The sequence below is a fragment of the Melanotaenia boesemani genome, chromosome 5, assembly GCF_017639745.1.
Source record: "Melanotaenia boesemani isolate fMelBoe1 chromosome 5, fMelBoe1.pri, whole genome shotgun sequence".
Classification (NCBI taxonomy): domain Eukaryota; kingdom Metazoa; phylum Chordata; class Actinopteri; order Atheriniformes; family Melanotaeniidae; genus Melanotaenia; species Melanotaenia boesemani.
Genome location: NC_055686.1, coordinates 26,802,354 through 26,830,325, shown reverse-complemented (window position 1 = coordinate 26,830,325; position 27,972 = coordinate 26,802,354). Strand labels below are relative to the sequence as shown.

General features: G+C 37.8%; 2 protein-coding genes across 6 annotated transcripts in view; one reads left to right on the top strand and one right to left on the bottom strand.

Moving 5' to 3' along the window:
- LOC121639986 (Fc receptor-like protein 5) overlaps positions 1–27,972 on the top strand; it is a 907,115-nt gene that overhangs the window by 618,241 nt on the left and 260,902 nt on the right. The window lies entirely within an intron of this gene.
- On the bottom strand, positions 96–25,519 carry LOC121639998 (Fc receptor-like protein 5). Of its 5 annotated transcripts, none has more exons than XM_041985639.1 (16): positions 25,357–25,519; positions 12,565–12,635; positions 12,258–12,293; positions 11,813–12,079; positions 11,263–11,535; positions 10,875–11,150; positions 8,294–8,602; positions 7,675–7,938; positions 7,030–7,272; positions 5,240–5,353; positions 5,108–5,123; positions 4,954–5,018; positions 4,722–4,793; positions 1,907–1,963; positions 1,690–1,788; positions 97–995 (listed from the first exon to the last, which is right to left on the bottom strand). In XM_041985639.1, the coding sequence occupies exons 2-16, from the start codon at positions 12,599–12,601 to the stop codon at positions 913–915; spliced, it is 2,211 nt and encodes a 736-aa protein (XP_041841573.1). In that variant the 5' UTR covers positions 12,602–12,635; positions 25,357–25,519; the 3' UTR covers positions 97–912. The 5 variants fall into 5 exon arrangements, with proteins under 5 accessions (XP_041841576.1, XP_041841573.1, XP_041841572.1 ...); XM_041985643.1 differs by lacking the exon at positions 12,565–12,635 and adding an exon at positions 1,241–1,282 and having other exon boundaries at positions 946–995; XM_041985642.1 differs by lacking the exon at positions 12,565–12,635 and having other exon boundaries at positions 96–995; positions 5,240–5,350.

The window sequence follows — 27,972 nt, the reverse complement described above, 5'->3', positions numbered from 1 at the left end:
TTAAAATAAAACATGGAGTTAAAAATACAATGCATTTTGGGTGATAACATGACAGTAAAAGCTGCTTTGATAAACATGTTTTCAGATCAGATTTCTATCAACAAGTTGCCAGGTTATGTCTGAGTTTAGTAAAAATGAGGATGTCCAATATTTTAACATGTTATTAGAGTTGTTTTAATCTGCTCCCCATCTTCAAGTGTAAAACATACAACAGAAAATATCTGATTAAGTTAAAACACATACAGCATATAAGATTGTAGGTTTATCTACAGATGTACTTAGATGTGTTTTATCACCCTAAAACACAAAGAACCCCACATCAATCAGGAATAATGTGTGTACACTGCAAAATATAATCGGTTAAATTTTATTGAAAAACAAGCAAACCATTTGATAATACAACATAAAGAAAAGCTTTGGAACAAAAAAGCTTAATGGATTTTACAATGCCATACATTAAATACACAGCTATGAGATTACTGCAGGGGCCAAATAAAATATTTATTTATGCATGTGTTTAAATAAAAGGCCAAACAAAACAAAAATAGAAACATATTTCAGTAAGCAGTCAACTTTAACTCAGGAAACTGCTCTAATTTTTAATATAACAAAAAGTGTTTGACAGTAGATCGTGTAAAAAGCGGCTGACTTTCATAACACTTAATATTAAATCTTAGCTCATACAATAAACTAATATTTACAGTATTACAAGAATATAATGTAGTTGTGTGTTTTTTGTACACAGACTTATATTAAAATAGACATAGTTTTATTTAGTCAATTCTGGCAACTTTATCAATACAGATCTGTTTTTGGCCTGATGGAATAATAATAATAATAATAATAATAATAATAATAATTCGAACTAATAACATCTTTCAAAGTAGATTGCTTATGTGACAAATATGAATGTTATTCCATTCCTGCTTCATCAAGTTTGTTTTCTGGTGTAACTTCTGAACAAACCGCCTCATTGGCTGCAGGAGCTGATTTTCCTGTGAATAATGAGATTATTAGTTTGTGAGGTTTGCAAGTAACATTTTTTTTAACTTGAAATGTGCCAATTTCACAAGTAAATTCTCAAATGCATGTTGAAAACAGAAAACAAGTTCTACATCGTGAAATTAGCTGGATGTCGTAGCGATCATTCAATAATATGAATGTCTGTCTTTGATAAAAGCTGATCAACAGGTACAGTTTACAACAGGTGCAGCAGCAGGTGGATGTAGACTTCACATACCTTTGTTTTATTTCCGCACCTGTGCATACAGCATACTGTCATCTAAAACAAAAAACCACAAGCCACATTTGATTTTTTTATGTTCTTTACAGCATCTATATTTCGACATTTATCTCATGAGCTCTTCACATTCTGCTACAACCTCATTTCTAAGCAGCTCACATGAAAAATGTCTTGTTACATGTTTCCAGGAAACAACTTTTAGATAAAGTATGTTGGAGATTTTGAAGCATTTGTTATGAGTGACTGATGAAACCAGTCAATCTGCTTTCACCAGACATTTATCTTGGGTGTCACTTTTACTTAGTAATAAGCCCAGTAGCTGGCTCCTTCCCCTTTTTAAATTTTCTTTAGTTAACACATGCACACCACAGTCATCTCTAAAACATCTGTTTGGAGTTAGTGAATATTTAAAACATGTGACCTGTCACATGGTATGTAACACTGACCTTCAAAGAAAGCTGCATTGTTGTAATGGTTCTTGTCCGTAGATGATCCTATCTTCACAGCAGAGTAAACAGATTTCTCCTCTGCTTTCTTATTCTCTCCTGTCAGATAGATCAGGTTATTGTACTTCGTTTAGATACAACAGGCCCACATAAGCATCTCAGCTGTTGTTTTTCTGTTTATTGAATGGGATTTTTCACTGTGACATCAAATACTCACTCTTCTTAGTGATGGTTTTAAGCTCAACTGCGGAATATGTGACGTCGCTGAATTCATCTAAAATATAGATACATTTCAAATATTTAGGCACAGTCATTTATATGTCAGTTATTACAGTATATTTCAGCTCAGCCAGGAGTTCTCAACTCTATTTTCTCTGCAGAAAACAGAAAATCAGCTAAATCATTAGTTTGACTAGAGAAAATTTAGATTTATTTTATTTGATGGAATAGCCCAGTTATTTAAAATTTATTTTTATTACTACATCATGTTAAATACAGAATATATTTGCTGGTAAAAACAAACCTTTAGAAGTTTTTAATTGTTGATTTTAATCTTGTAACACATTTATGACATCTCAGTTGAATTTTCTTCATCTTGAAGCTCTTTAACCTTATACAGGTCTCTATTTGAACCTGATATAAACTACTGTAATGTCATACGGTGTAACACGTATCCGAGCTACCTCGAGAAATCACTAATATTACAGAAGAAAAACATACGAGTTATATCATGCTCCAGGTTCAATGCACCCTGAGATCCACTTTTTTAATATATATATAAATATGGACTTTTGAAACTGACTGAGTGCGATATCTTTCATAATGCTTGTATTATGTATGATGTAGTATTTAGGCTAAATAACAGATTCTGTCATCTCATACCTGTTAGTCACCCTAAACATAACACAAGAAGAAAACAACTCCTAAAAGGAAAGAAACGTAAACTCAAATGTGCAGGTTTTAGTATCCTCAGATTTCGAAAAAGACTCTATAAAGGAGTCAAAATGGCTATCCATCTTTGACAAGAAGTTTAAACATACATTAATTACTATTAACGCACACGTAGTATTATACTCTTACTAATTTTAAGTTTAAAAATAAGTAAATAAATTACAATAAATTTCCATTTATAATATATGATTATGATTGTACGTGCAAGATGCCTGATGTGAAAAGACCTACAAACTTAATATTTTCAATCATATTTAAAAGATATAGGTGTCAGATTTTAGGTAGTTTTAGGGTTCTAGATTTGGATAAACTAGATATGTACTTTGTTTTGGGGCCCTGTTTTTAAGCCAGTTGTGGCTTCTGGGGTGACCCATTTTACAAGCCTAAACTGTGATTAATTTATTTTAAACAGAATATACACTACCGTTCAAAAGTTTGGGGTCACTTTGCCATGGGATTCAATAGGGAAGTGACCCCAAACTTTTGAACAGTAGTGTACATGTCTTTTTTTTTTTTTTTTTTTTTTTTAACTTGTCCTGTCCAGCATCATAGCAAGCAAAATGATAATCTGGTTGCTGTATCGTGCTGAACAAATTTGCTCTGCCAAGGGGAGGCCTATGGGTAAGGCTCCTCTTAATAATGTGATTAATTTATTTGTTTATTTACTTTGAATCACAGAATCTATGTAATCTTGCTGGACCTGACCGGAGGGGACAGAAAAAGATGGAAAATAGCAAAAAAGTGAAAAAACGGAAAGAAGAAAGGATACAAAAAGATCACAGACAGAAGGAAAACGACCCTTCAATCCACACCATCACCAGACAACAAACTGTTACACCTGTACATGAACACATCAGAAAGTTTCCTAAAACTTTTACAAAAGCAGAAACACACACACACACAAAAAAAACAAACAAAAAAAAAAAAAAAAAAAAAAAAAAAAAAACAGGGCTGCCAGTCATTAAGAGTCAATTTTAATTGCACACAACACACACTACATAAACAGTCAGGAGCGGGGAGGGAGAGGGTATTGGGGACCTCTTACACCCCTGCTCCTCCTGTGTGTGGCTGGGGGCGGGCGGGGGGGATGGGGGGGGTGGTTGCCCCGGGGGCCGGGTCCCAGGGTGGCTGCGCTGGTGGGCTGCTGGCTCTATGGGGGTTGGGGCTCGCTGTCCGCTGGTCCTCCTGGGGTGTCCCCCACGGGGCATGGTGGGAGGGTTGTGTGTGGCGTGATTGTGTGGTGGTGAGTGATTGTGGGTGCGGCACGGGGGAGGGTGTGAGTGTGGGGTTATATGGGATGCAGGTTGAAGTAGATGGGGAGTGGGGGGAGGGGGCCGATAGCACCCTGGTTCCCGGGGTGTGCGGCTGGAACATCGGGGTGTGTGCTGGCCTATGCCGGGTGGCTGTCTGGGGGGGCCTGGTCCTCCTAGGCATGTTGCGGGCCCTCTGCCTTTGGGAGGTGGGGCGGCCGCCTCTGGGCTCCTGGGGCACTGGGCCCTTCGCTTGGGCTGCCCTGGGTGGGCCGGTCCCTGGCGGGGCCGGCGGCTGCTGATCTTGGCCCACTGGGGCCTGTGCCCCGGGACCGTGGGGGGCTCTTGCTGGGGCTCTCCTCTGCCGCCCTTCGGGTGGGGCTGGAGTCGTCTTTGTGGTGGGGTGGCTTGGGTTGGTGCTCCGGGTCTGCTGCTGAGGGCCCGGCCCAGGGAGGCGAGGTCGCATTTGCATGATCTCACTCACCACTCTTCATCACTGATCACTCCTTGTTTCTCATGCTCTGCATGCTGACACAGTCACTGAGTTGTCTAGTGGGTTTTAATACTAAGCGATAATTATAAAAAAAAAATAAATAAATTTTGCATTTTTCCTGTGAGTTAGTATCTGGTCGCTGTTATGTCTTTTTGATTTGATTTGGTTATTATTTAAAAACTCTTAATGACTGGTAGTGTACATGTCTTGTAAATAAATAAATAAATGAAGGGATTTGTGTCTAAGCTCCACATGAGTTGAAATAGCTTATAAAATTAAATTCTAAAAAAAAGGAAGATATATAAATTCAGAAAACCCCCAAAGACTTTTCAGTTTACCTGCCATCGCATATACCGCATCATTTCCAGCATCATCTGGGCCGTTTACTGACTCGTAGACACTAGCGTTACCTTAAAAATTGATCAAGTCAAGTTCAGATTAATAATTTTATGAACCTATATAAAGTATACTGATTTAACTCATTTTAAAATAAATGAACTAGAAATGAACATATTAGAAAATGTTTAAAGGGAAGAGTATGGTTGAAGGAATGTTGGGGTTCAGGTTTACCGTGAAGAGAAGTGTTTTTGTTGAGTTGAGCTTCATCCTTGTCTGTAGCAGAGCTCTGGTTTGTGCTGTAAGAGAAACATTGAGTAAATATTGCAGATTAAACACACACACAACACACAACCACTGGATGTCATAAATGGAAAGTTCTACCAACCTGGTGAAGAATGAACCTGCAAATGATGAGATTACATGTTTTAGTGTAAAGTGTTCTATTGCTAAACAGACAGTAATCAGAAAAGAAATTAGTGATTGTGAAATTAATGAATCAGTCTGGAAAATGTCTCACCCTTTGACAGTTTGTAAAGACACAACAGCAGCAGAAGAAAAATCAGTAAAATTCCACAAAGCAGCCCAACGACCAAACTGGTCACAAATGAAGTCTTTTCAGTCCTGGAAGCTGCTGTAGTAGAAAATGATTTTGATTAGATATTTGTATATAGCAAAATATGTGTAGATCTGTACATAGTAATGTCAACTAAATTTATAAATTATATCATTTATAGTTAATTTATATTCCACAAATCTGGATGGCCATATACAAAATATTACTGTCATTTATTTATTAAAAAGTAAATGTTGAAAGTGAGATATATTAATATTACATAAAACATGCTCATCTTTAACATATCATCTTAAAATCTGTTATTAAACAGTAACAGCTGCAGTTGTAAATGGTTATTAGATTAATCAACAAAAAGAAATTTGCAGAATTAGATGTAAAGAGAGCATAATAGAGAGGCAGAGTCTCTCAGAAACAAAGATGGGCAAAAGTTCTGCAATATGTGAAAAAAAATTGAGAAATTGTGGCACAATAAAGAATCTGAATATTCCATAATCTAATGTACATACTGTAGTATCATCCACAGATTTAGTGAATATGGAAACATCTCTGTGCAAAAGGAACATGGCTGAAGATCAGCATTGGATGCTTGTGATCTTTAGCTCCCTCTTTCAGGAAAGAAATCCCCTCTTTGTTCTTGAATTAATTAAATAAATGAAAAAAATACTTTATTTCCCCCCCAGGGAAATTATGATAGGGCAAAATCTGCAATATAAAGTATTTTAATACAATACAATGATTTGTAAATTATCATGTTATTTAAAAAAAAAAAAAAAAAACTTACAACATCACTGCAATTTTACAATTTTATAATTTAATTTTAAAGAACTGCACTATTGAAGAGAACATAAATGTCCTCAAAATTCTGAGTTTTCTGGATATGAAAACATTTGGGAATACCACTATCCTTGTAAATAAGTAAATAAATAATTATAAGTGAATAAGTGATTCCCAACCCTGGTCCTAAAGCACACTATCCTGTAGGTCTTAGACATGCCCCTCCTGCAAAATACCTGATTCAAATTAAATGTTTCTCTAACAAGTTCTGCACAAGTCTGCTAATGAGCCTCTAATTTGAATCAAGTGAGTTGCAGCAGGCTATGACCTGTGGGACCAGGGTTGGGGACCACTTGTCTTTCAGAACTCTGAATATTTCATCATCTACAGAGAATAATGTCATTCACAGATTCAGAGGATCTGGAGACATCTCTGTGTGGAAGGCACATGGCTGAAAACTGGTGTTGGAAGTTCATGAGCTTTTGCCTTCAGACACTGAAGTGAAGTGAAAAACTTTCCTGTGGTCAGACAAATTGAAAGCTTAGATTGTGAACAGTGTCTCCTCCAGACTAAAGAGGAGAGGAATTAGTGAGGAATATCATCAGCACTCAAAAACCTGTATCTGTGATGTATCTGTGATCTGTGATGGTATGCGTGGAGCTTGCCCATCTGGAAATTCCCATCAATGCTGAAAGGTTTATAAACATACAATATTCTCTCATCCAGATGGCTTTATTGTTCCCTCAGGAAAGGCCTTGCATAATTCATCAATATAGCTAATCAATGTACTGCATCTATTTAAACAGGACATCATGTATTCTTTGTTATGTTGTGAATAAAATAATAGTTCAGTGGATTTGCAAATAATTGCATTCTGTGTTTATTTACATCTTACACAGTCATACAACTGTTTGGGAGTTGTTCCTTGTGTTTTTGTAGTTAAACTGTAGCTTACTCACGTTTTACAGCCATCCAACTCTGTGGAGATTCATTTCCTGAGTGCAGACACTTGTAGAGGCCTTCATCAGACTTTGACACACCTGTCATGATCATCTCCCCTCTGGTATCGTTTTGCATGAGTTGGCCATTTTTATAAAAAAGCACATTGGAAAGAATATTTTTTATCCTCGACGTGCAGCCAAGAGTAACGGACTCTCCCTCAGTCACAGGCTGGACAGGACTCAGCAGAATAACACCACCAGCTGTAAAACAGACGCAGAGATAAAACATTCACCTGAGTGTCCATGGATTCATATTTGTATGTTTTCAATCCTCTTTATTAGAAGGTGCTTTTCTTAAATGTATATATTCTGTACAGGACTGAATGAAAACAAAAAATAAGAAAAAAATAAACAGTTCTACTTATTAGCAAAATAATTTCTCCACAGATTACCTGCATAATGAAAAGAGCATCTTATTTAGATAGGAATGACTAGAGATGTTAATTCTGTTAATTTTTTTAGCAAATTCAAACCACTTAACAGCTTAAAAGTAAAAACTGGATGATAATACTATTTATCTAATTAGTATACATTATCCAGTATTCTCTAATGATGATTTTAAGTTCCAAACTGCGAAATGTAATAATAAAAACATGTAATTACAATCAAACTGTCCAGTTATGTTGACTGCATTGCTCAGTGCTGATCCAGACTCACACCAATACACAGCATCACTGAACCATGTTTTAAAAGTACATGTTTGTCCGTTCATTGTCCCCCAGAAAGAACACTGTGAGAGGACATTGTTAACCAGACTCATCACTCTCCACTCAGAGGAGTTTCCCTCACAGTTCAGTGAAACAGGGTCAGAACTGAAGTGTTGAACTCTGTCAGGATTAACTGTAAGAGATGCTGCTGGATGAATATCTGTAAAAAAAAACAATTATGATGAGTCAGAAAAAATGCTCTGCAATAAGTTTAAAAAACAATGAAAGCAAATGTACATTTTCATAAATACTTAAGAGTCAAAGTATTAAAAGCTTTAGTGGATAAGTTGCTTGGAATGAGCATGGATAGATGGATGATGGATGGATGGATGGATGATGGATGGATGGATGGATGGATGGATGGATGGATGGATGGATGGATAAGATGCTGTCATGGCTCGACAGTCTAATAATCTCTATTACTGTAAAACCTTAAAAGTGCAGAACCACAGATACCAGTAGGCAAGGTCAGGGTTAATGGAGACAGAAAGCATTAAACAGACATTCAAACTGACCTTCAGACCAGACAAATGTGCGTTGACTGTGATCAGTGGAATAAACACGGTCCACTTTTTCAGCTCTACATACATATCCTGCTGTGTGTGTCTGTTCATGAACAATGGTGGAACTACCAGCAGTCCCGTTGGAGCTACCAGGCAGCAGATCATAGCTGTAAGGGCCATACCGGTGTGACAGATCAGGAACAGCTTTATACCAGTAGAACCTCCATCCTGCAGACGGAGGTTTAATCTCACATCTCAGAGTTACTGAGGATCCAGGACTCAGCCATGATGGAGACACAGAGAGGACAGGCCGGGGTTTTTCTGTTGAAGAGAGAGTTTGTGTAAATGAATTGACTGGAGTGAGGCAACAGTTTTATAGGGTAATAAAAAAATATGTAATAAGCCTAAAATCTTTTAATATATGCAAATATGAAGATATATGTAATTGTCACGGTGTATAGCTGGCACTGAGATTTCCCAGGCATCCCTGAAGGCATTCTCCCTCCAGCACAGTTGATTGCTTTTGCGCTCCACCTGCACCATGTGCTTTAAATACCAGCCTGTGACATCTCTTCCCTGCCAGATCATCTTGGTTTATCCTTGCACGTTTCCAGCCCTAATATTCTGCCTGCCAACCTGTTCCTGATCTTTGACCTGTTTTTTGACCTGGATATCCTGACTCTGCCTGCCCCCTGTCTGGTACCTCCGTCTGTCGTTTGATTCTGCTGGTACTCTGACCCTTGGACTGTCTCCAGGATTTGGATTTGGATTTCGGAACCTGTCTCTCTCCCTTCTGGATAATCTGGAGAAATTACCTGGATCCTTCTGGAGGATTTATCCAGTGTGGATAATTCAGCTCTTGTCACTATGAGACACAACTAACTGTTTTTGGTTCAGCAGTTTCCACAGCCCCAGCGGAGCCCCATTGCTGCCATCTCGGTTCCTGAAAAACCCCCGGCCGGCTTCCATCCCCTCTGCTGGTACGTAAGCATTATCTTACACATTCCCGCCTGATAAAGCTTTATCTCACCTTGGTTCTCCTACCTTCTCAGGCTAGCGGACTGTGAGACCAGACTCGGCTCCCCTCAACATATTTACAATAAAAACCTTTTATCACCCAATCATCAGTCCTGACAATTATTGTGGTCCAGTTTGCTGAATCGTGACAGTAATTGCTAGATAGTTTAATATTTTAAACAATCAGGATTTTCTCTGACATCAGAGCTACGCTGGTATCTTTGGTTTACTGCTTGTTACATTTGGTATAAAGATGACTCAGTTATTTTATTGGTATTAACCATAGTTTTCTCAACATTATCGATTCATTCCTTCCTGTTCAAAAACTTTTTGTCAGTAACTTCTGAGATCCACTTCTGTGTTGCTATGAGAAACTGAAGCTGCTGGACATGTTAGATATGAAAGTTTATTTTGAGTGCTGGTAAACTAATAAACAAATACAGAATACTGTAGTTTACCATCACATATAAGGGAAATGGAAATAATTATTTTTATCATTACTAAATTAAAAGGTGCTTCATGACTGCAGAGCTGAAACATTTTATTCTTTTACTAACCTACAAAAAAACGATCCAAACCTATCTGGACAAACTTTTAACTTGGCTGAATGATGTTAAAAAAAATTTAACCTGAAAACAAACAGAAGGTCAACACTCAATAACACGCTTGTTAAACAATGTGGAGATTCACCAAGGCAAATGTTTTTTTTTTTTTGTTTTTTTGTAATGCATTTAAACTCAGTCAAACTAAAAGGAACACAAAGTTAAATTTGAGCATTTAGTTGGAGTCTCAGGGTTGGAGCTCACGCAACTTCAGCACTTCAGTCTTTCCTCCACAAACCTGGACTTTCGCATTAAAGCCGAACCTTAATTTATGAGCCAATGCATTAATTACATCTGTAGGAAAACCATGAATTTATTTCTGTCCCTAGTCTGCTAGATCAATGTTTTCAAGGGGTTCCCCAAAGACCAAAGAGGGTCCCAGAGGCTTTGACCAGTCAGAGTCGTTGTGAATAAAAATGATGACCATATCCAAGCCGATATGAGTTTAAGGGTGTTTGGTCATGTTTTTTTTTTTTTTTTTTTCTTTTTTAAGACATCTGGACATTTCCCTCACATTGAATTGTCTTTTATGGGCCTAAGAGCCCCAAACTTTATAAACTAGATCCAAAAGTGAATAAATGAGATTCATCGGAATTTGTTATACAATATTTTCCCATATGTACCCTTAGTTAAAAATAAATACATAAATAAAGCTACAACTTGTTCATTCATTCAATCCGTCAGTGCTCTGGGGTTTAGTGAAGTCAATGAGAAGGTGGAACTAGTTAATTTATTCCTATCCTGGTAACCTCGATTTTTCCTGAAACCTTTAATCAGTAAAACAAGTCTGAAAAACACCACAGAGCCGAACATTTGTCCCTTTTTAAAAATAACAAATAACTTTGATAACTTTCTTTTACAACTTTTTTTTGTTTTTTAAATAAACATATTTTGTGGAGTTTTCAACCCGCCCCAATGGTTATAACTTTACACAATGTAGAAACTGGACATAACACACAGCAAACATGACTGACCTGATGCTGACAGTCTGATGGCTTCACTCCACTTTGTAGAAGAATATGAGTCATCTCTGCGTTTACACTGACACTGGTAGTCTCCACTGCTGCGCTCAGAAACAGTAAAAGTAAACTGTTTACTGGATTTCCACGGTGTAACTGCCCCAAGATGTCTCCATACACACATCCACTCAGTGGTTTCTCCTCCCTGGATCTCACATGTCAGAGTGATTTTCTCTCCACTGAAAATCTGAGGCCAGTCAGGTTGTCGTGTTACAACAACCTGGTTGGAAACTGTTTCCATAGATATGAACAGAAAAACACAAACAGAAATATCATCAGAAAATATTACATGTAACTTTCATATAAAATAATTCATGTTTTTATATATAAAATAATTACTCACAGATTATATTAATACTGGCATCATTACTCATATCAGAGTAAAAGGCTGGATCTCCTCTCTCTCCTCTACACCTGTAGATTCCTCCCTGTGACACACTGATGATTCTGTTTTGTTCATCATTTGTTTTAAGGGGATATTCAGAAGTGTGTGAGGTTCGTCTGAACCACTGGTATTTCCATCCAGCAGAGTTGTCCACAGAGCAGCTCAGTGTCACGCTGCCTCCTACTGATATGGTTGTTGTTCCTGCTGTCACTTCTGCTCTGGGTTTATCTGTTGTATCGTCCAAAAACACAAACAATTTGCAAAGACATAAAACATGAAATATCAACAATGTTCAGTTTACATGACTCAACAAAACATGACAGAAATGTGTCACTTTCATTAAAAACCATTTTTAAATCATGTTTGGTCCTCAAGTTTCATGATTTCCTAACAAAATGTATAAATACACTTACATTTAAAGTTCATGTAAAGAAAGATGTGCATATGTACAGCTTAAAAAATGTTAGTCACAGTAAAATTAGTCATGTTGAAAGAACAGAGGACTTACCCTGAACATTTAAAAAGATCTTATTACTGCACTTTGAATAACGTGAAGTCTTTAGACGACCACAGCACTGGTATTCACCTTCATCACTTATATGTAAAGGTCTTAATCTGTAGAGTGAATGTGAGTTGTAGTGAAAGAATTCTTGACCATCCTTGAGGATTTTGTATTCCCAGTCAGTGTTTGTTCCTTCCTTCATGTCACATATGAAGGTAACAGACTCTCCAGTATAAAAAGTCGACCAGTTAGGATCAATGGTCAGAACAGCTCCTAGAAAACAACAACAAATGTTTAACACCTGCGTACACTTTGCCAGCCGACACACTGTGTAGATATATACAATGAAATTATCTGATAATCCACAAAAAAGTCAGCTTGTGTCTAACAGTGAGGCAACAGGCTGAGATTCATTTACAAAGAAAATAACTGAAAAACTAAAGTGTGTCACCTTGAGTGTGTCCAGTGCAGAGGAGTGTATACAGCCCTGCAATCCAGGTAGAAACAACAGAAATGAACAAAGGATCAACATTTGCAACCAGAGTTGTTTAAAGTACAACATAAGCACATATAATGGTAAAAAACATCAATTCTAACTCAGATATTTAACTTAAATTACAAAATCCCATCTACAAAACACCCAAATTCTTCATTCAGATTCTCAGACACTGGTGAAAATGACTGATACCTAATTTCATCTGATCCAGTTTTCTTAATATCCATGATTTAAACAGAAGAAGTCCTCATGTCATACTCACAGAATAAATCCAGCACACAGAATAAAATGAGTCCCATCCTCTCAACTAATCCTCACACTTCTGACAAATTCCTTTTACAAAGACAGAAAAATGAAAGTAAAACATGAGAGAAGTCAAGACCAGCAGAGAAACCAAAGTTAAAACATGAGTAGTGTAAATAATAAATGTGGGATTTTTCTAACTTCTCTCTTTGTTAACTTGCTTTAACACAAAGCTTCCTTCCTTTAAACACAGCATGGTTTAGTGTGTGTCAACACTTCCTGTCCTGCTGATCCTGAAACGTGTTGGATTCTTATTTAAAGGTTTCTATGTGATCTCAAATAAATACTAGTAAACTTAAAAATGAAGTAACCCAACATCATAACAACCACATGCACAAAAGCAAGAAATACAGAAAAACACAAATCACAATGTAAAAAAATAAATAAGTCAGTAAATGTGTAAAATGATGATTCATGATGTGACATTGTGGATGTCTAAAGAGCTTCTGTCTGTCACTGTTTCCTGACTGCAACATGAAACTCTTTTCTTTTGCAATATGCTCATTACCTCAGTCAGATGATGGGTCTTATTATCCCTGAGATGACTAAACATGAGTTCATCCACCGACATGTAAAAATACAAGTACATCTTCCTTCAGTTTGAAGGTTTTGTTAGAAAACAGAAGAACAGTTTTGGTCCTTACTGTGGGCCTGTACAACTACAGAGTAGAACTGGTGTGTTCGTGATTTAATGATGAAACTTCAAGCTCAGCTCAGATATTTACATCAGGATGCTGGTTCACTGTTTACTAGGATTTATCACCATGTCAACTAATACTAACAAAAATAAAGAAATCAGCACATGCAAAGGAACTGTCTCCTTATCAAACTGTCTCTTTGAAAGTGAAAAAATATAAAAGACATCAGTGTGTGTGGACAGCTAGTTTATTTGTCTTAAAGACAAACTACACTGATTTTCACTCAGAAGTGTCTTCATGAGACATCAGAAGGAGACATGCGTGTAGTATAAAACAGATTACTCTGAAATCTGTTTCCTCCTGACTTTTAAAGATCTGCAACTAACATTAATGAATAAATTATTTACTTTGCTGATTTTCTCCTAAACTGGATTAAAACTCACCCGGTGGTGTAGAACAATCATGTTCATGTCCACGTCCATATCATCTTATTTAAAATAAACAGCGAAGATCTTTCAGTGTGGAATAAATGATCTGCTGATACTGACAACAACATCATACTCACTGATAACTGCACAGCTGATGATGATCCACACGCTCTTACCAACAGAAAATATCCCCGTTTCTTTTCATAAAGTCACAGAGATGAACTTTAGTTCTCTTCAGTGTTTCACCACCACAAAGCAGAAACTTTTTACATGGCTTCCCGTTATGGTTAAAATCTGCTTTAATTGTGCAATGACTTCACCCACAGGAAGTGAGGGAGCTCGAACTGAACAGAAATAGTGTCCTGAAGCAGAAGTGAGTCTCCCTGAATTCTGAGACTCCAGAACTGCCTCCAGCCATTTGGTATGTGACTTTTATAGAAAGTGGAAACAGTTTAATTAATTAAAATTAAAAAATAGGATCTTATTGAAGCTCCAGCACTTTACTAATCCTAAGTGATCTGAATTCATAATTTATCTTAATCCTAAAAAAAGTTTATGCTTCATTTTTTTATTTGTACATTTCATAAAAAATTATTACGCAATAGAACATGTAAACAAGTTAATAAAAACTGTTTTTTTTCTGCTATAACTCATTTTATATAAGGTATAGAATTATCAGAAATATAGTTTATGAAAAATATATTTTAAGAAAGAAAACATAACGTCCACGCAGGTGAAATAAAATAAATGGAGGACGTATCATATCATTCATTTAAAAAATGAAAAATTAAAAAAGTCTTTGAAGCTACAATATAGCAATGAAAAATTTTCAGTTCTATCTTTAACTGCATTCACACAGTCATATCTATATTAATTAAAGCCGTGTTTCTCAAGCCAGGCCATCATGGCCCACTGCCCTGCATGTCTGGCATGTTCCTACTCCAACACAAAGATTCAGATTTATGAGATTTGCAAGTTCTTTAAAATCCTGTTAACCAGCCGTTCATTTCATGCAGGTGTGTTTAGGGTTACCTCTAAACATGCAGGGCAGTGGGCCCTGAGGAGGAGAAATAAGAAACACTGCATCAAAGTGTAATTAACTAATATGTTACCAAGTACCTAAAAGATATGAAATGAGCCCTTGCTTCCTTACTCTTTCCAGATATCTGAACCTGATCTATCTTTAAAGATGTGTGCATGACTGACTGATGACTAGTAGATTTTACAGCTGTTTCACTAGTAAACACCATGAATATTAACAAAATATATAAAATAAAGGCAAACAATATCTAAATTATATAGGCTGCTGTTATCAACATGTTTCATTCTTCAGCTTCACTAGGGAGGTCCAGGACCTCCTTACTATAAAGACCCCCAGTCTGAATTGGCTGCATCAAGAGGGGCCAGAATGTGCCAACCTTTGGAAAGTAACGGGAGCCGACTAGTCCAAACCATGACTTCAGATATGGTGAGTAGTTGAATTTTCTGAATGTTGGAGAAAGTTTGAAGAGTTTAAGAAAGAAAGTTTAAGTTTGATGAGAATATGGATGGATGTCAGAAATTGGTGGATGAATTGGAGAAGAAATGTAGTGAGAATGTGAAGGAAAGAAATGAGGTTTGGTTGAAGTGAAAGATTGGTTGATGGTTGCTAAAGTTAGAGAAGGGGGCAGAAAAAGAAAGAAATTAGAGAAAAAGAAGAGAGAAGCACTGGGTTTGCAGACTGCTGCACCAGTAATGTTCTGGAAGATCCAGAGGACATAAATGCTGTGGCAGGAGTAAGAAGACCCCCTGGTATATGGGGGTATTTTTCTATCTTTAATCAAGAGCATAATTGTTTGCTTTGAAACAAGATTTCTGGTTTCCACACTCAAATATCATCTTGCCCTCTCTCAAAACTCTGATCTCACACTCAGAAAGTCCCTCTTGCTTTCAAATATATTGTTCTTCCTTTCAAAACTCTGCGCTCAGACTTGGTCTTTTTCCCTCACACTCAGACACTTTCTCTGCTCTCTCAAAACTTCTACTCTTGGATATTTTTTCCTCTTTCTTGGTTTGCTGAAATAGCTTTCCGTCAAACCTTCTCCAGCCAATAGAATATAGCAAATAGTCCTCACCTTCTTCAGGGTGCGCTTGTTTTACTTGACAAAGTGACTCCACACTCTTAGCCCAGAATTTGTTTGAACATAAACTTTTTAGTAATGACTAATTATCATTTTATGTTTTGTATAAACAGTGTCTCATTAATAAAACAAATAAATTGTTTCTAATAGTTTTCTACATTGTGCAATGCAATAATAATGATTAGCCAAGAAAACTCAACATGTTACGTTTCTGTCAGAAGGGGCGGGGTTATAAAAACTCAACATATCTGGCTCAATCAGTTAATGACATCACTAGTTTGTTACACACCCCCACCCTATGAAGCAGGGGGCAGGCCCACTCTAGGGTCACTCTTGTATCCACAGCTGTAAGGTCTTAGATCTGTCTGAATTACTAGGTGGCCAAGATGGGGTGACAACTTCCCCCACTGACAGGCTAGGGTTGAACCCACAACCTCATAGATAGGATGGTTTTTATAGATGGCAAGAAGGTCACAGAGTGTAAGGTAAACACCACTAATGGATGGCAAATATAGTGATGAAGAGAGAAGCACTGGATTTGCAGACTGCTGCACCAGTAATGGTTCTGGAAGATCACAAGGACATAAATGCTGTGGCAGGAGTAAGAACACCCCATGGTGATGGTCAACAGCAACAGAATCAGAATGTCAAACTAGTTTTAGGTCCCACAGCAGAGCCTCAACCATGTCCAGCATTTCATGGTCCTGGAGCTTGGACTGCAGGAGATTCCTGTGTGAGAGTTCTCTCCCCACTCCCTCATCACTCACTAGTGATGAATCTGCAGGGGTGACATATTCTTTGACCCCTTTTCCAAATCCAAACCCAGGTGATGTGGATCAAAGATACATGTATGTGTACAGAGCCTGGACCGATGCTGATATAATGCAGGCAACTCAGGGAATTCTAAAACCCTGGGAGGATGTTGAAAGTTGCATAGATAATGTGAAAGGACTGCAACAGAGTTTCAGGTTGAATAGTGTTGATCTTGAGAGAGTGTTGAGAAGTTTTTTGGGTCCTCAGTGGCATGCTTTGTCTGGGAACTGGAACCTGCTGGATGATTATAATGATGATGGATGATGTCACTTTGAACCAGAGGAGAGATGCCTTTTTTGAAAGAATAAGAACAAAATATCAGAGGCAGCTGACTGAACTAATATCAATAAATGCACCTAGAAAGATGATGAAGCAGCAATAGACTACATGAAGAGACTGACAAGAATATTTTACATTAATAGTGGACTGGTTAGACCAGAACCCCTGATGGAAAAAACCTGTAGATTGATTATTGATATTGTGATAAATCTGTGAGAGACGCAGCTAGTTATTCATGATTGTGATGAGAACTGTTTTACATGACACTGTATTCTTTAGTGCCCCTGGGAGTGAACACAGTTGTAAAACACATCAAAGAACTTTATTGCCTTCTGCTGTGGTTGGTCAACGTGAAGCCTGACTATGGAGTCCTGCATTAGTGGATGTGACAACTGTTCCCAAGGAGGATGGGCTATATAAGGATGAGTCCTGAGACTGGAGTGTCAAGAGAAACAACTTTGTATCTGATGCAGGGAAATAAGTCAAAGTAGAACAGAGGCAGAGGACGTAGACGTGGCAGAGGCAGATTTAATGACAGTGATGTGGGTTATGTTTGTTGGAATCAGGACATTGGGCAAGATACTGCAGACAAAGGAAAGGACTGGACTTTAGTGATTAACAACAGGTGTGACTAGATTCTGCTGATACTCACAAAAACCTGAATTTGAAGAATGTGAAGAGTTACTGTTGAAGGATTATTCCATCTTGTTGTTTTATATGCATAGACCAGAAGTAGAAATGATGGTTGACAGATGTAAAGTTTAGTTAGTTAAAGTTAGTCTCTGTGATTCAGGGGCAACACACTCAGTGTTAAGACCACAGAATGTGATCAAACCAATCATAATGACTCAGAGGAAAGTTATGGTGAAATCTGCTAATGGACAGATAACTACAAGCTGGTTTTCTGAGCCTTTGACAATTACTGATTTGAAAACAGATGAGATGCAAGAGCATCTCTGAAAATCTCATCCTCTTGTCCAGTGAATTTGCTTGGCAAAGATCTAATGTGTGCATTCCAAATGGGAGTACTCGCCTTAGAAGGAGGACTTTAAATATGCAGATGTGCAGACCAAAATGTGCTGGAAGGGACAGATGTACCACAATATCATTATTCATCCATCCATCAAATATCTATACCGCTTTGTCAAGTTAAGCGGCGGGGGAAGCTGGAGTCTAACCCAGCATTTAGCAGGTGAGAAGCAGGGTACACCCTGGACAGGTCACCAGTCCATCGCAGCCAATATCATTATTCTTTAGACCTAATTTGTAGTGGTCCCAGATCTGTAGTGGCAGTGGAAAAAGATGGCTGATGATGTGTATTCAGATAGGCCTGACCATCTGCACTGCACCATGTATTTTAAACACACACTAGGGCCAGATGAAAAATATGCAAACTGGTTCACAAGTTCTGGTCCAGCAAAACTGATGTTAAAAAAAAATGTTATTGGGATGCTTGAGGACAGTGTGCAGTCTCCTGTAAAGTCCCGTCCTATGTTTGTGACCAGGAAAATTTGAATAGAAGAGCACTTCATTACATGTGCCACTATTTAAAACATAATCCATGAGTGAAAATATTGGTCAGTTTGTTGGTTACCATGACAGAGCAGACATCTGGGAAAACAAGCAAAGTGTGTTTTATAGCCAAAGTGTCCAGGCTTATTGCAGGTGCAGGTACCAGATCTACTCGGGGCCCTGTGATTGCTGACAACGTCACACTAGATGATTGGGTGAACGTGGGCAAGTTTATTTAGAAGAATGTGGTTAGTCAAAACATGGATATAGTTTTTGTGGGTTTTGCAGTTCTTCTATGCAGGAAACATGGACGACTTCTACAAAGAAATCCATCGTAACCTATTGAAAGCCCATTCTTGCCTGTTAATAGAAGCTGGCACTGTAATCCTCTGTGCTTTGACATTTGTACCAGCACTATTTCTCCGGTGTTTCTGTGACATTATCTATGCAGTTTTTGATGCACATAACAGACTGTCGAAAATGTCCCAGTTAGTTCTGTTGAGGCAGTCCTGCAGCTGATCAGAGGCATCATCAGGTCAAGCTGCTACAGACTTTCTGGTTTTGGGAGCTGTTTTTTGGAGGGGGGTGTATGCAGGGATCATAAGCAAAGACATGTGGTCTGACTGGCCAAGGTATGCTAGCTACCTTGTCCAGTGTATTAGCTCCTCTGGTGGCACATTTCACGTGCTGGTGGAGCTTAGGGAGCACTTGTTTTAAAGGGGATATAACATGAAAAAAACACCTTTAAAGCCCTTAAATACATGTTTTTGTGCACCATAAGTGTTTATCAATGCAGAAAATTTAAATACATTCTCTCCTGATGCCGTGTATATATCTTTATATTCTTTTTCTTTCACATTTTTCAGTCTGTTTAGTTTTCTCTGATCTCTATTACGTTTTCTTATCTATTACGTAACAGTATTTGCTGTGGATCTTTTAAATAAGGTCATGGACTTCCGGGTGTCCAATTTTTAATTTCTTTTTTTTTCCCGGAAGCGATTTTGTAGCCCAGGTTTAGTTATGCGGAAGTTATAAGTAGACAAGTCAAAATGGGCGGTTGCTGAGTGTATCAACTCACACAAATCCTTACATCGCCTACCGGCATCAGAGCCTCTTCGGAGTCCCTGGTTGGATTTAATTTTTCATGGAAATGTACCAACATCAGTGGGGAAAGTCCTTTTTGTTTGCACAAAACACTTCAAGGACGAGTGCTTCAGCAAACTCTACCAGTATTAAGATGGATTTGCAGAAAGACTGCGTGTGAATGAGGGTTCAGTTCCTTCTCTCTATTGAAACTATGGACACAGCAAAGCGGTAAGCTTCAAATAATGCAAAAAATTACGTCAAGCTTTATTTTAGACATGCATTTTGTGTGTTGATATGATGTACCGGCAGTTGTTTTGATAGCATTGTGCGTTCTGCTTCTGTTAGTGCCGTGTGCTAACTTTTAGCTTCCTACCTGAGGATATAACTGTACTGTGTGCTTTGAATAAAATGATTTGGCTTTGGTTTTTGCATTTGTGGAACACACGATCCAAATGTATTCAGTGACTTTCTTGATGCTTGCGTTAGTTAACTCCTTCACAATGTTGAGGCCTTGTGTATCTTATTCATATTGTAGTAGAGGGGAAAAAGTAGTGTTCAGGATGGGGAGACAACAGCTGGTAGAGATGGCATGGGATGATGAAAAATACATGGAAGTGTATGGGGAACTTGTCAGTGAGGGATAAATAGAAAGGGAGAGAGGAGGACTCGAATATGTAAGGCTGGACGGACGCTTTTTTCTTTGTTGACATTTCTAGTAAACTTGTCAATGAAATGTTTCTCTGCTAATAGATAATCATATCACTGCTATCAAACTACAAATATGGCCAAATGGGGTGGAGTGGAACTCTCCGCGACCTGGAGGGAGGCGGGGCATGAAATTCCTCATTCACATTTAAAGAGACCGCACGGAAACGAGTCGCTCTGAAGACGTGCCTCAGAACAGGGGTTAACAAGGAGTGTGTGGAGCTAGAATAACCAGGAATTCAGACCAAAGCATTGCAGTTAATGATAAATTAACTGCAATTAAAATTAATGATTAAAATTAATGATTTACCTGTGAAAAGGAAGGATTTAAAAGCATGATGTGTCCACTTTAAGTCCACATGATTAAAATCCCCTGCTAAGATGTGTACTGCATCGGCGTGTCTGTTCTGCTGTTTGCTAATGCTGCTGTATAGTAGTCCATTAGCAGAGGTGGGTAGTAACGAGTTACATTTACTCCGTTACATTTACTTGAGTACATTTTTGAAAAAAATGTACTTCTGTGAGTAGATTTATTTTGGAATACTTTTACTTTTACTTGAGTACATCTTTGATTATTTTTTTTACTTTTACTCCGTTACTATCAAAATCAATGAATTCGTTACTGTCAGCAGTTTTTTCCCTTTAAAAAATAGCTATATTGTTCTCAGAAAAGTGGTGTACGCACCCATTTTCAAAAGGATCCGTGTCATTGGTTAATAGCTCTCATGTATTATTCCGTAACCCCTACAACCAATCGAGTATTGACCATGAAAGTCGGGTCTTCCGGCCGGGCAATCAGGAAAGATGCGATGCACAGTGCGCACTTTTTTCTCATTGAATGACATGGCGGACACAGATCAACCCGTGGAGGAGGAGGCAGTTCATCCATGGCCTCACATAGAGGCTATGTTTTCTTTTATTTCATTTAAAAACAACAGCTATGTTATGTGCTGCTGCCTCTGCCAGCCAAAAAAGATGGAAATATCTGCCTACAAGAACTCAACATCAAATCTAAGGAAGCATGTCGCGGTAAGTTTTTTTTCCCTCCAACTTCTTAGCTAACCCTGCACTCAGTTTTATGCTAGCTCTATGTTGTTTTATATGTTTTACTTCTTGCATTTATGTTCATCACTTTGAGATTTTTATCTGTGAAAAGCGCTCTATAAATACATTTATTTACTCAGTCAGCAGAAGTTTTTACTTAATTACCGTAAATTCCGGGCTACTTTTTCCACATGCTTGGAACACTAACTTGAACGTCAACAATGCGGCTGTTTGTTACCGGTAGGCTAGATGGCCTTCGTGAAGGTCCTCCGACCATAGTGCTTAAGCCAAACTTATCAAATCTTCGTCATGCATTGCCAACAACAAACTGTGTTAAAATTGCTTCCATTTGAGGGATCTGGATTTGGTGTTTATGTGTGAGAAATTGTTAAATATATATTAGACGTCATCGTCATTGTGAAACTGCTCCTGTTTCAGCTGCACTGTGACACCGTTTGCTAGTGATGCTGTTTACATTAAATAAATAAATACACCTTATTATATGCCCATCACATAGTAAGCCCCTTTCTGACTTGCCCTGGAAAGCACTGTGGTGCGGACCTATTCTTTTATACCGTTCCGCTTTTATAAACGTCCGCTCGTTGATCTGGAGCTGTAGCAGACATGCACAGCCATAAAAGCTGAGATGTTGCGGCGCGTCGTTCTGGCTGAACGGGCTGAACGCACAAGAAAGCGTTGCGGACATAGTTGAAGGGAGGCTGTGCTGACACTGGACGTGGCCAGAACGAAATAAGTCCGCAAGGCATGTTTGGAAAGATAACTCAGGTTAAAGATCAGATGGACTTACCGCACCTATTCCATAATGCATATCTGAAAATAGCTCAAAGTATAAACGCTGCAAGAACGTAAAGCAGTCATTCAACTTCAGATTAAACTTTTTTTTTGTAACAAAGAAAATGGAGACGTCTCACTACTGGGACTAAATAATTTAATAGATACAGGCAGTCCAGAAAATAAAAAATGAATGACTTATATAAATGTTTTGAGACAGATCACTGCTCTTTTTTGCAGTATACTTGAAAAGTAATTTAATTTGCATTAAAGTAGCCTACTGACAAGAAGCTAAGTTGTTGTGCCCATTATTTGTGTCTCAGATTATTTATTGTTGGTCCTGATTAAACTTGAATGCCCATTAGAGGTTATTGATGATTAACCTTTTCATCTCAGTCTGCTCTGGACAAATACATTTTCAACAGAAATCGTTTTTAAGAAACTCATTAAAATGTATAAATATGGGTAAAAAGTTATTTAAATGGTAACATTTGAATCCTCGTGATCGGATTGGTGATAGTTTTTTTTTTTTTGTTTAAAACTCCTTGATCGGCCCCTAAAATTTTGATCATGTAAAGCCTACAAAAACAGTCCTGCCCTCTATTATGGACATGAACTAAGCCTGCAATTTGGTTTGACCAAATATTCTGAACATGTGCAGCAGGCACCAGCATTGGGCACCTATTTGTGTTTTTCTTGGTTTATTGTTGCACATAAAAATCATGGAGTTGAGAATCTATGGTGATTTGATAACAAAATCTCAAAAATTTGTGTTCTATATCAGTCTTGTGCTGTTTACCATTTAGAATGCACAAATTCTAAATGGTAAAATATATTTATATATATATATTTTTTTTTATTTTTATTTTTTTTATCCAGCAGTTCCCCCCCCCCCCCCCCCCCCCAAAGTTTAGTTTTTTTGTTTTTGGTCTCTCTTGTAATTGCTTAATACTTTTTTTGTCTGTCAACAGAGAGTTCATCCCAACAAGTTAACGGAATACTCAAAGTTGATGGAGTCAAACAAGAAGAGGAAGTCCACTGCCTCTGATGATCAAAAAATGAAGTCTGCCAAGATCAAGCAGTACTTTTCCCCAGGGGGGGTAACACAAGCTACATTTGATAAGCTCCTGCTTGATTTTATTTGTGAGTTGAGATTGCGGAATACTGTAAAAGCTCAATGCATGTTGATTGTTTAATAAATAAGATGTAACTTGGTACTCAAGTACTTTTTTCACTGTGTACTCTTGTACTCTTACTCAAGTAAGTATTTGGATCATTACTCTTACTTTTACTTGAGTAACTTTTGTTTACATGTAACTGTACTCTTACTTGAGTACAGCTTTTGGCTACTCTACCCACCTCTGTCCATTAGCCACGTTAGCATTTGCATCAGGCGGAAGGAAAATAACTGTCACAAACACCACCGTTAGCTCCCTTGGACGATACATAGGCATGCATTTAACCGTTACAAACTCCAGATCCACGGAGCATTGATTGTCCACTGTCACAGTGTCAGTACACCAACTGCTGTTTATGTACAATCAGCAAGAGATCAGGTGAGATAGGAAAGTAAATCTCAAACACACACACACACACACACACACACACACACACACACACACACACACACACACACACACACACACACACACACACAAAGGAAACTACTTTGCAAAATAAAACAGGAAACAAGAAAAACTCCATCCAAGAGACTCCATCAAACCTAAACCCAAGAACATGTAAAATACAAGCACAATACCCACATTTCATGAAAGCATAAGGTCAAAATAAAATTAAGAGATTTTGTGATTTGTGTACACATAAATAAACCATTTTTTTTGCAAGAATATAGTGGATCTGATACCTGCACAGAACTGAGAAGAACAGCTCATATAATAAGAAGAATGAAATAAGTTTGAATTAGATAATCACATAATGTATGTTTGTTAGATCCTTGATCTAAAACCTGCTGGAGATCCTGAGCTGGTGGTCCCTGGGTGTCAAATTCTCTGGTCTGCTTGTGCTTTGTGTGAATTTATATCCCATTTTCTACCACAAAGTGGTGACACTAGACCATGATGTTTAAGACAACTGAGGTTCTGCTGGCTCTAAATTTGCACCTTGTTTCAGTGTTGGATGAGATGGATTTACACATTTGACTATCACTGTAAGAGGCTACCTAAATATATTACTCAATACCATTTAAACACAAGGAAAATAATTTATTTTCCAATTTAATCACAAGATCACATTTTAAAGACCACAATTTATAGCCGACTGGTCTTTTCTCAGCTATGTTTTTATTCAGAATCTCTCCACCTGATCATCAACTCCTTTGACTGTAAGCTTTAAATCTTCCCTTTCAATTTGTCCAAAGAATTAGACTGAAAATCGTTAAATGGTTTTCACTTCAGCATCTTGACTAATGTCAGAACCTCTTCAGAAACAGTTTCTGTGTACTGTCTCACATAATTTTTTACGAAAGCTAATCTGGAACGCTATTTTGTGTGTTTCCATTATAAAAGGAGCCCATACAACTAAACCATACCGCACCATTTATGGACCACCTTCAGTTGTAGGTCCATAGAGGTGCATATTCTGGCAGAGGGGTGTGCCAGAATATACACACCCCTAGTAAATCACTTTTTTTTTTTATTTTGAGAGTACATTGATGTTTATGAGACTCTTTGTTTTGTCTGCAAACCTGTATGCGAAGCAACTTTTTGCTATGTTGCTATTATTACTGATATGGGGAAACACTCATGGCTCAGGGTCAGAGACGCATCTCATTCCTTTAATAAATACACCCCATCAATGTACAGAAAAGAGAAAAAAGAAACACAAGTTGTTCTGGAGGCTCATGGTGTCCCAACATCTTAATGACATATTACTTGTCTAACTTTCTATTCACTGATAGAAGCGCAATATATGCACATATGCATTACACAATTCAGAAACATGACAACACCTCAAAGTGACAGAAGACGTACGGAGCACTGCATTAAAGATGAAAACCTCAATTGATTTACTAAACTGATGATAAACTGAAACATTTTTAAAAAAGAAAAAGCACAGATCAACAACAAAAAAAGAGGAGCGCATTAAAACCAAAAACATTTCTACAACTTAAACAACACACATGCTGTTTACACACTTCTTCAGTCTAACCTGGACCAAGACACCTGCTGCTTAAACAATCTGATTAGCAAGAAACACACAGCTCTGTTCTTCTCAGGCTCTCAGAGAAACACATTAAACCAATGATACACAGTCATTCTCACTATATAGAAATATTTTCTATCATCTGCAGACAGAAAGTCAGTGATGTACTTACAGAATAACCCCAGCACACAGAGAAAAGAGTGATCCATCATCACATCCAGTCCTGCTGCACAGCCAGTCAGAAAGTCTTCTAATGTGCATCAACAGTAATGATGAAGGAGACGTTACATCTGACATGCATGTGAGACTAATGTCTTTCTAACTTCTCTTCTTAAATAAAAACCCCCTTCGTTTCCTTCCCTTTTACACTGAGCTCAGACAGCGTTGGTAGTTTTGACCGCAGCAGTTGGTTGTCATGGTTACATTTCCTGTCCACGGCAGAAACATTTTAGCTGTTTTCATGTACAGAGGTCTGTGCAAAGTCTTAATTAATATAAATCCTAAAGACATATTACAATACCTATTGATAAGGGACGTGTTGTGTGGATGGTGTGGACAGCTCTGCTCTTCCTGTGAATGAGGACATTTCTAGTTTTACTGGCTGTTAAGTGACAGCAGAGAGTGGTGAACAAAGCGCTTTTATAATGTATAAAAACATATGTCTTAATGTTCAGGAAACAGGTACCAGAAATGGGTTGAGTGTGCTCAATCAACCTATTGATAAAACTAAAAAAAAGGATGGTTATTTCTACCATCAGGCCAGAGGCGGGTCCAACATGCTAAGATATATTTTTTAAATTTAAAGAAAAAAAGAAGTTGCTAAAACAGTGACAAAGACTGAAACTGCATAATGAGGAACTGGTGTGTCACAAACTGTTTTCTGTACTGAGTTTTGCAATTATTTCAGATCTTTTGTGAATTCCGTACTTCTGGTTTGTCACGTCATGGTAATACTTCTGCCTCTGCCTGCAGTATATTTTTGCACCATGCGTTTCCATGTAAAGCAGATTGAGGTTACGTATAATAATTTGCTGGATTCTAGAGAGGCTTGAAATGACAAGAAAGGACAGTACAAAGTAGGGAAGTGACAGTTACTTAATTTCACATTTAATAGCAGTATTAAACAACACTATTAGTTCATCGTAAATATTCCTGAATATTGTCACTTTCCATAAAAGGTTATGTCTAAATTATAGCAGCAGATCAGGGCAACTTGTTCATAGAACAAAAACAAAGTTATTTAATATATCAAACGGGTCACTTAAAGATGGTCAGAATCTTCATATATAAAGGAGGATAAAATGGTTTTTGGTGGTTTCGGATTATTGCTGTGGCACCTACATGTCCAAAATCAGCTTCTCTCTCCGAGATAATACCAAGTTTGGATTTTACTATGGCATGAATAATCACTTTGTCATTTATGCGTTAATGCAAAAAAGTAAAAATAAGGCATTAATTCCACAGATTTATCTCTTTGCATTAATGCATTAATTTTGACAGCCCTAAATAAAACTTGAAGGTTGTGATGTTATACTATGATGTTAGCCTGTCTGCTAGATTCTGCCTCGATCTTATGAACTGGAAGTGTTGCAAGCATTGTTTGAATATGTTGCTTCAGCCAAAATGTCAAAAACTTATGACTGAGTTGCCACCTGTGGCTCTAACACCCTCATCAAATTTGCAGATGATACAACCGTTGTGGGGCTGATCAGCAGCGATGACGGGGCACCATACAGAGAGGAGGTCCAAGCACTCACAGCCTGGTGCAGTGACAACCACCTTAACCTCAACAGTAAGAAGACAAAAGAAATCATCATTGACTTCCAGAACTAGAGGACCACACTAGTAGCCCAGTAGCGTCTCTTTTTCTTGAGAACGCTGAGGAGGAATAAGCTCTCTCTATCTCTGCTGAAAAACTTCTACCACTGCACAGTAGAGAGTGTCCTGACCTGATAATATACAGTTTGGTATGCCAGCTGCATCTGAGAAGAAAGAACTGCAGCAGGTCATCAAGACTGCTCAGTGGATTATTAGCTCCGCCCTCCCACGCCTAGAAGAGATCTATTTGAGCCATCTCCTCAAGACTTTAACGAATCAAACATCTGGGTGAGACACCATTGCCAGGGTAACTACTGAATGTGCTTATACTATGAGAACACAGCGGTCTGTGCCTTCAACATGACCGGTAGGCTATGTTTCCTTTTCTTTATATTGTTATCTTTTATAGAGCTTTGCAAAAAGCAGACTTTAAAACTGAAACCATATAAACTTTGGATTTGGAGCTACAGAGGAGCACGACAACCTATGGGACCTTCTCAACAGTTGGTTTGAATTCACCTTTAATCACCCTTAGCATTTATTTTTGATGCCTTTAAAGTTGGTTAATTGTCATCTATTCTTGGATTTCAGGTGCAACCTACAGAAGTTGTGAGCCAGAAGAGGAGCAGATTGCAGCCAATCCTCAAAGAAATACTTTTTTAAATAACAAAAAGCCAGAATATTTTTTAATACAACATTATAAATAAGGTAATGTGATCATTTTGTTAGTTGGATAAGTAGTTTTTCTTCTGCTTTTACCTTAAAAAACACACTTTATTATTTGACACTTTAAACACCGACAGACAGAAACAGTAATATATGCCTGTGTATGTTTGTGTTGGTGTGTGAGTGAGAGAGAGGAATGCTGATGACATATGAAACATTTCCAGTTGTTAACATGCATGCTGCCAGTTAAAGAGATATTGAATTCTTACAATTGTAAATCTGACTCCAAAGGTATGAGTCCCTC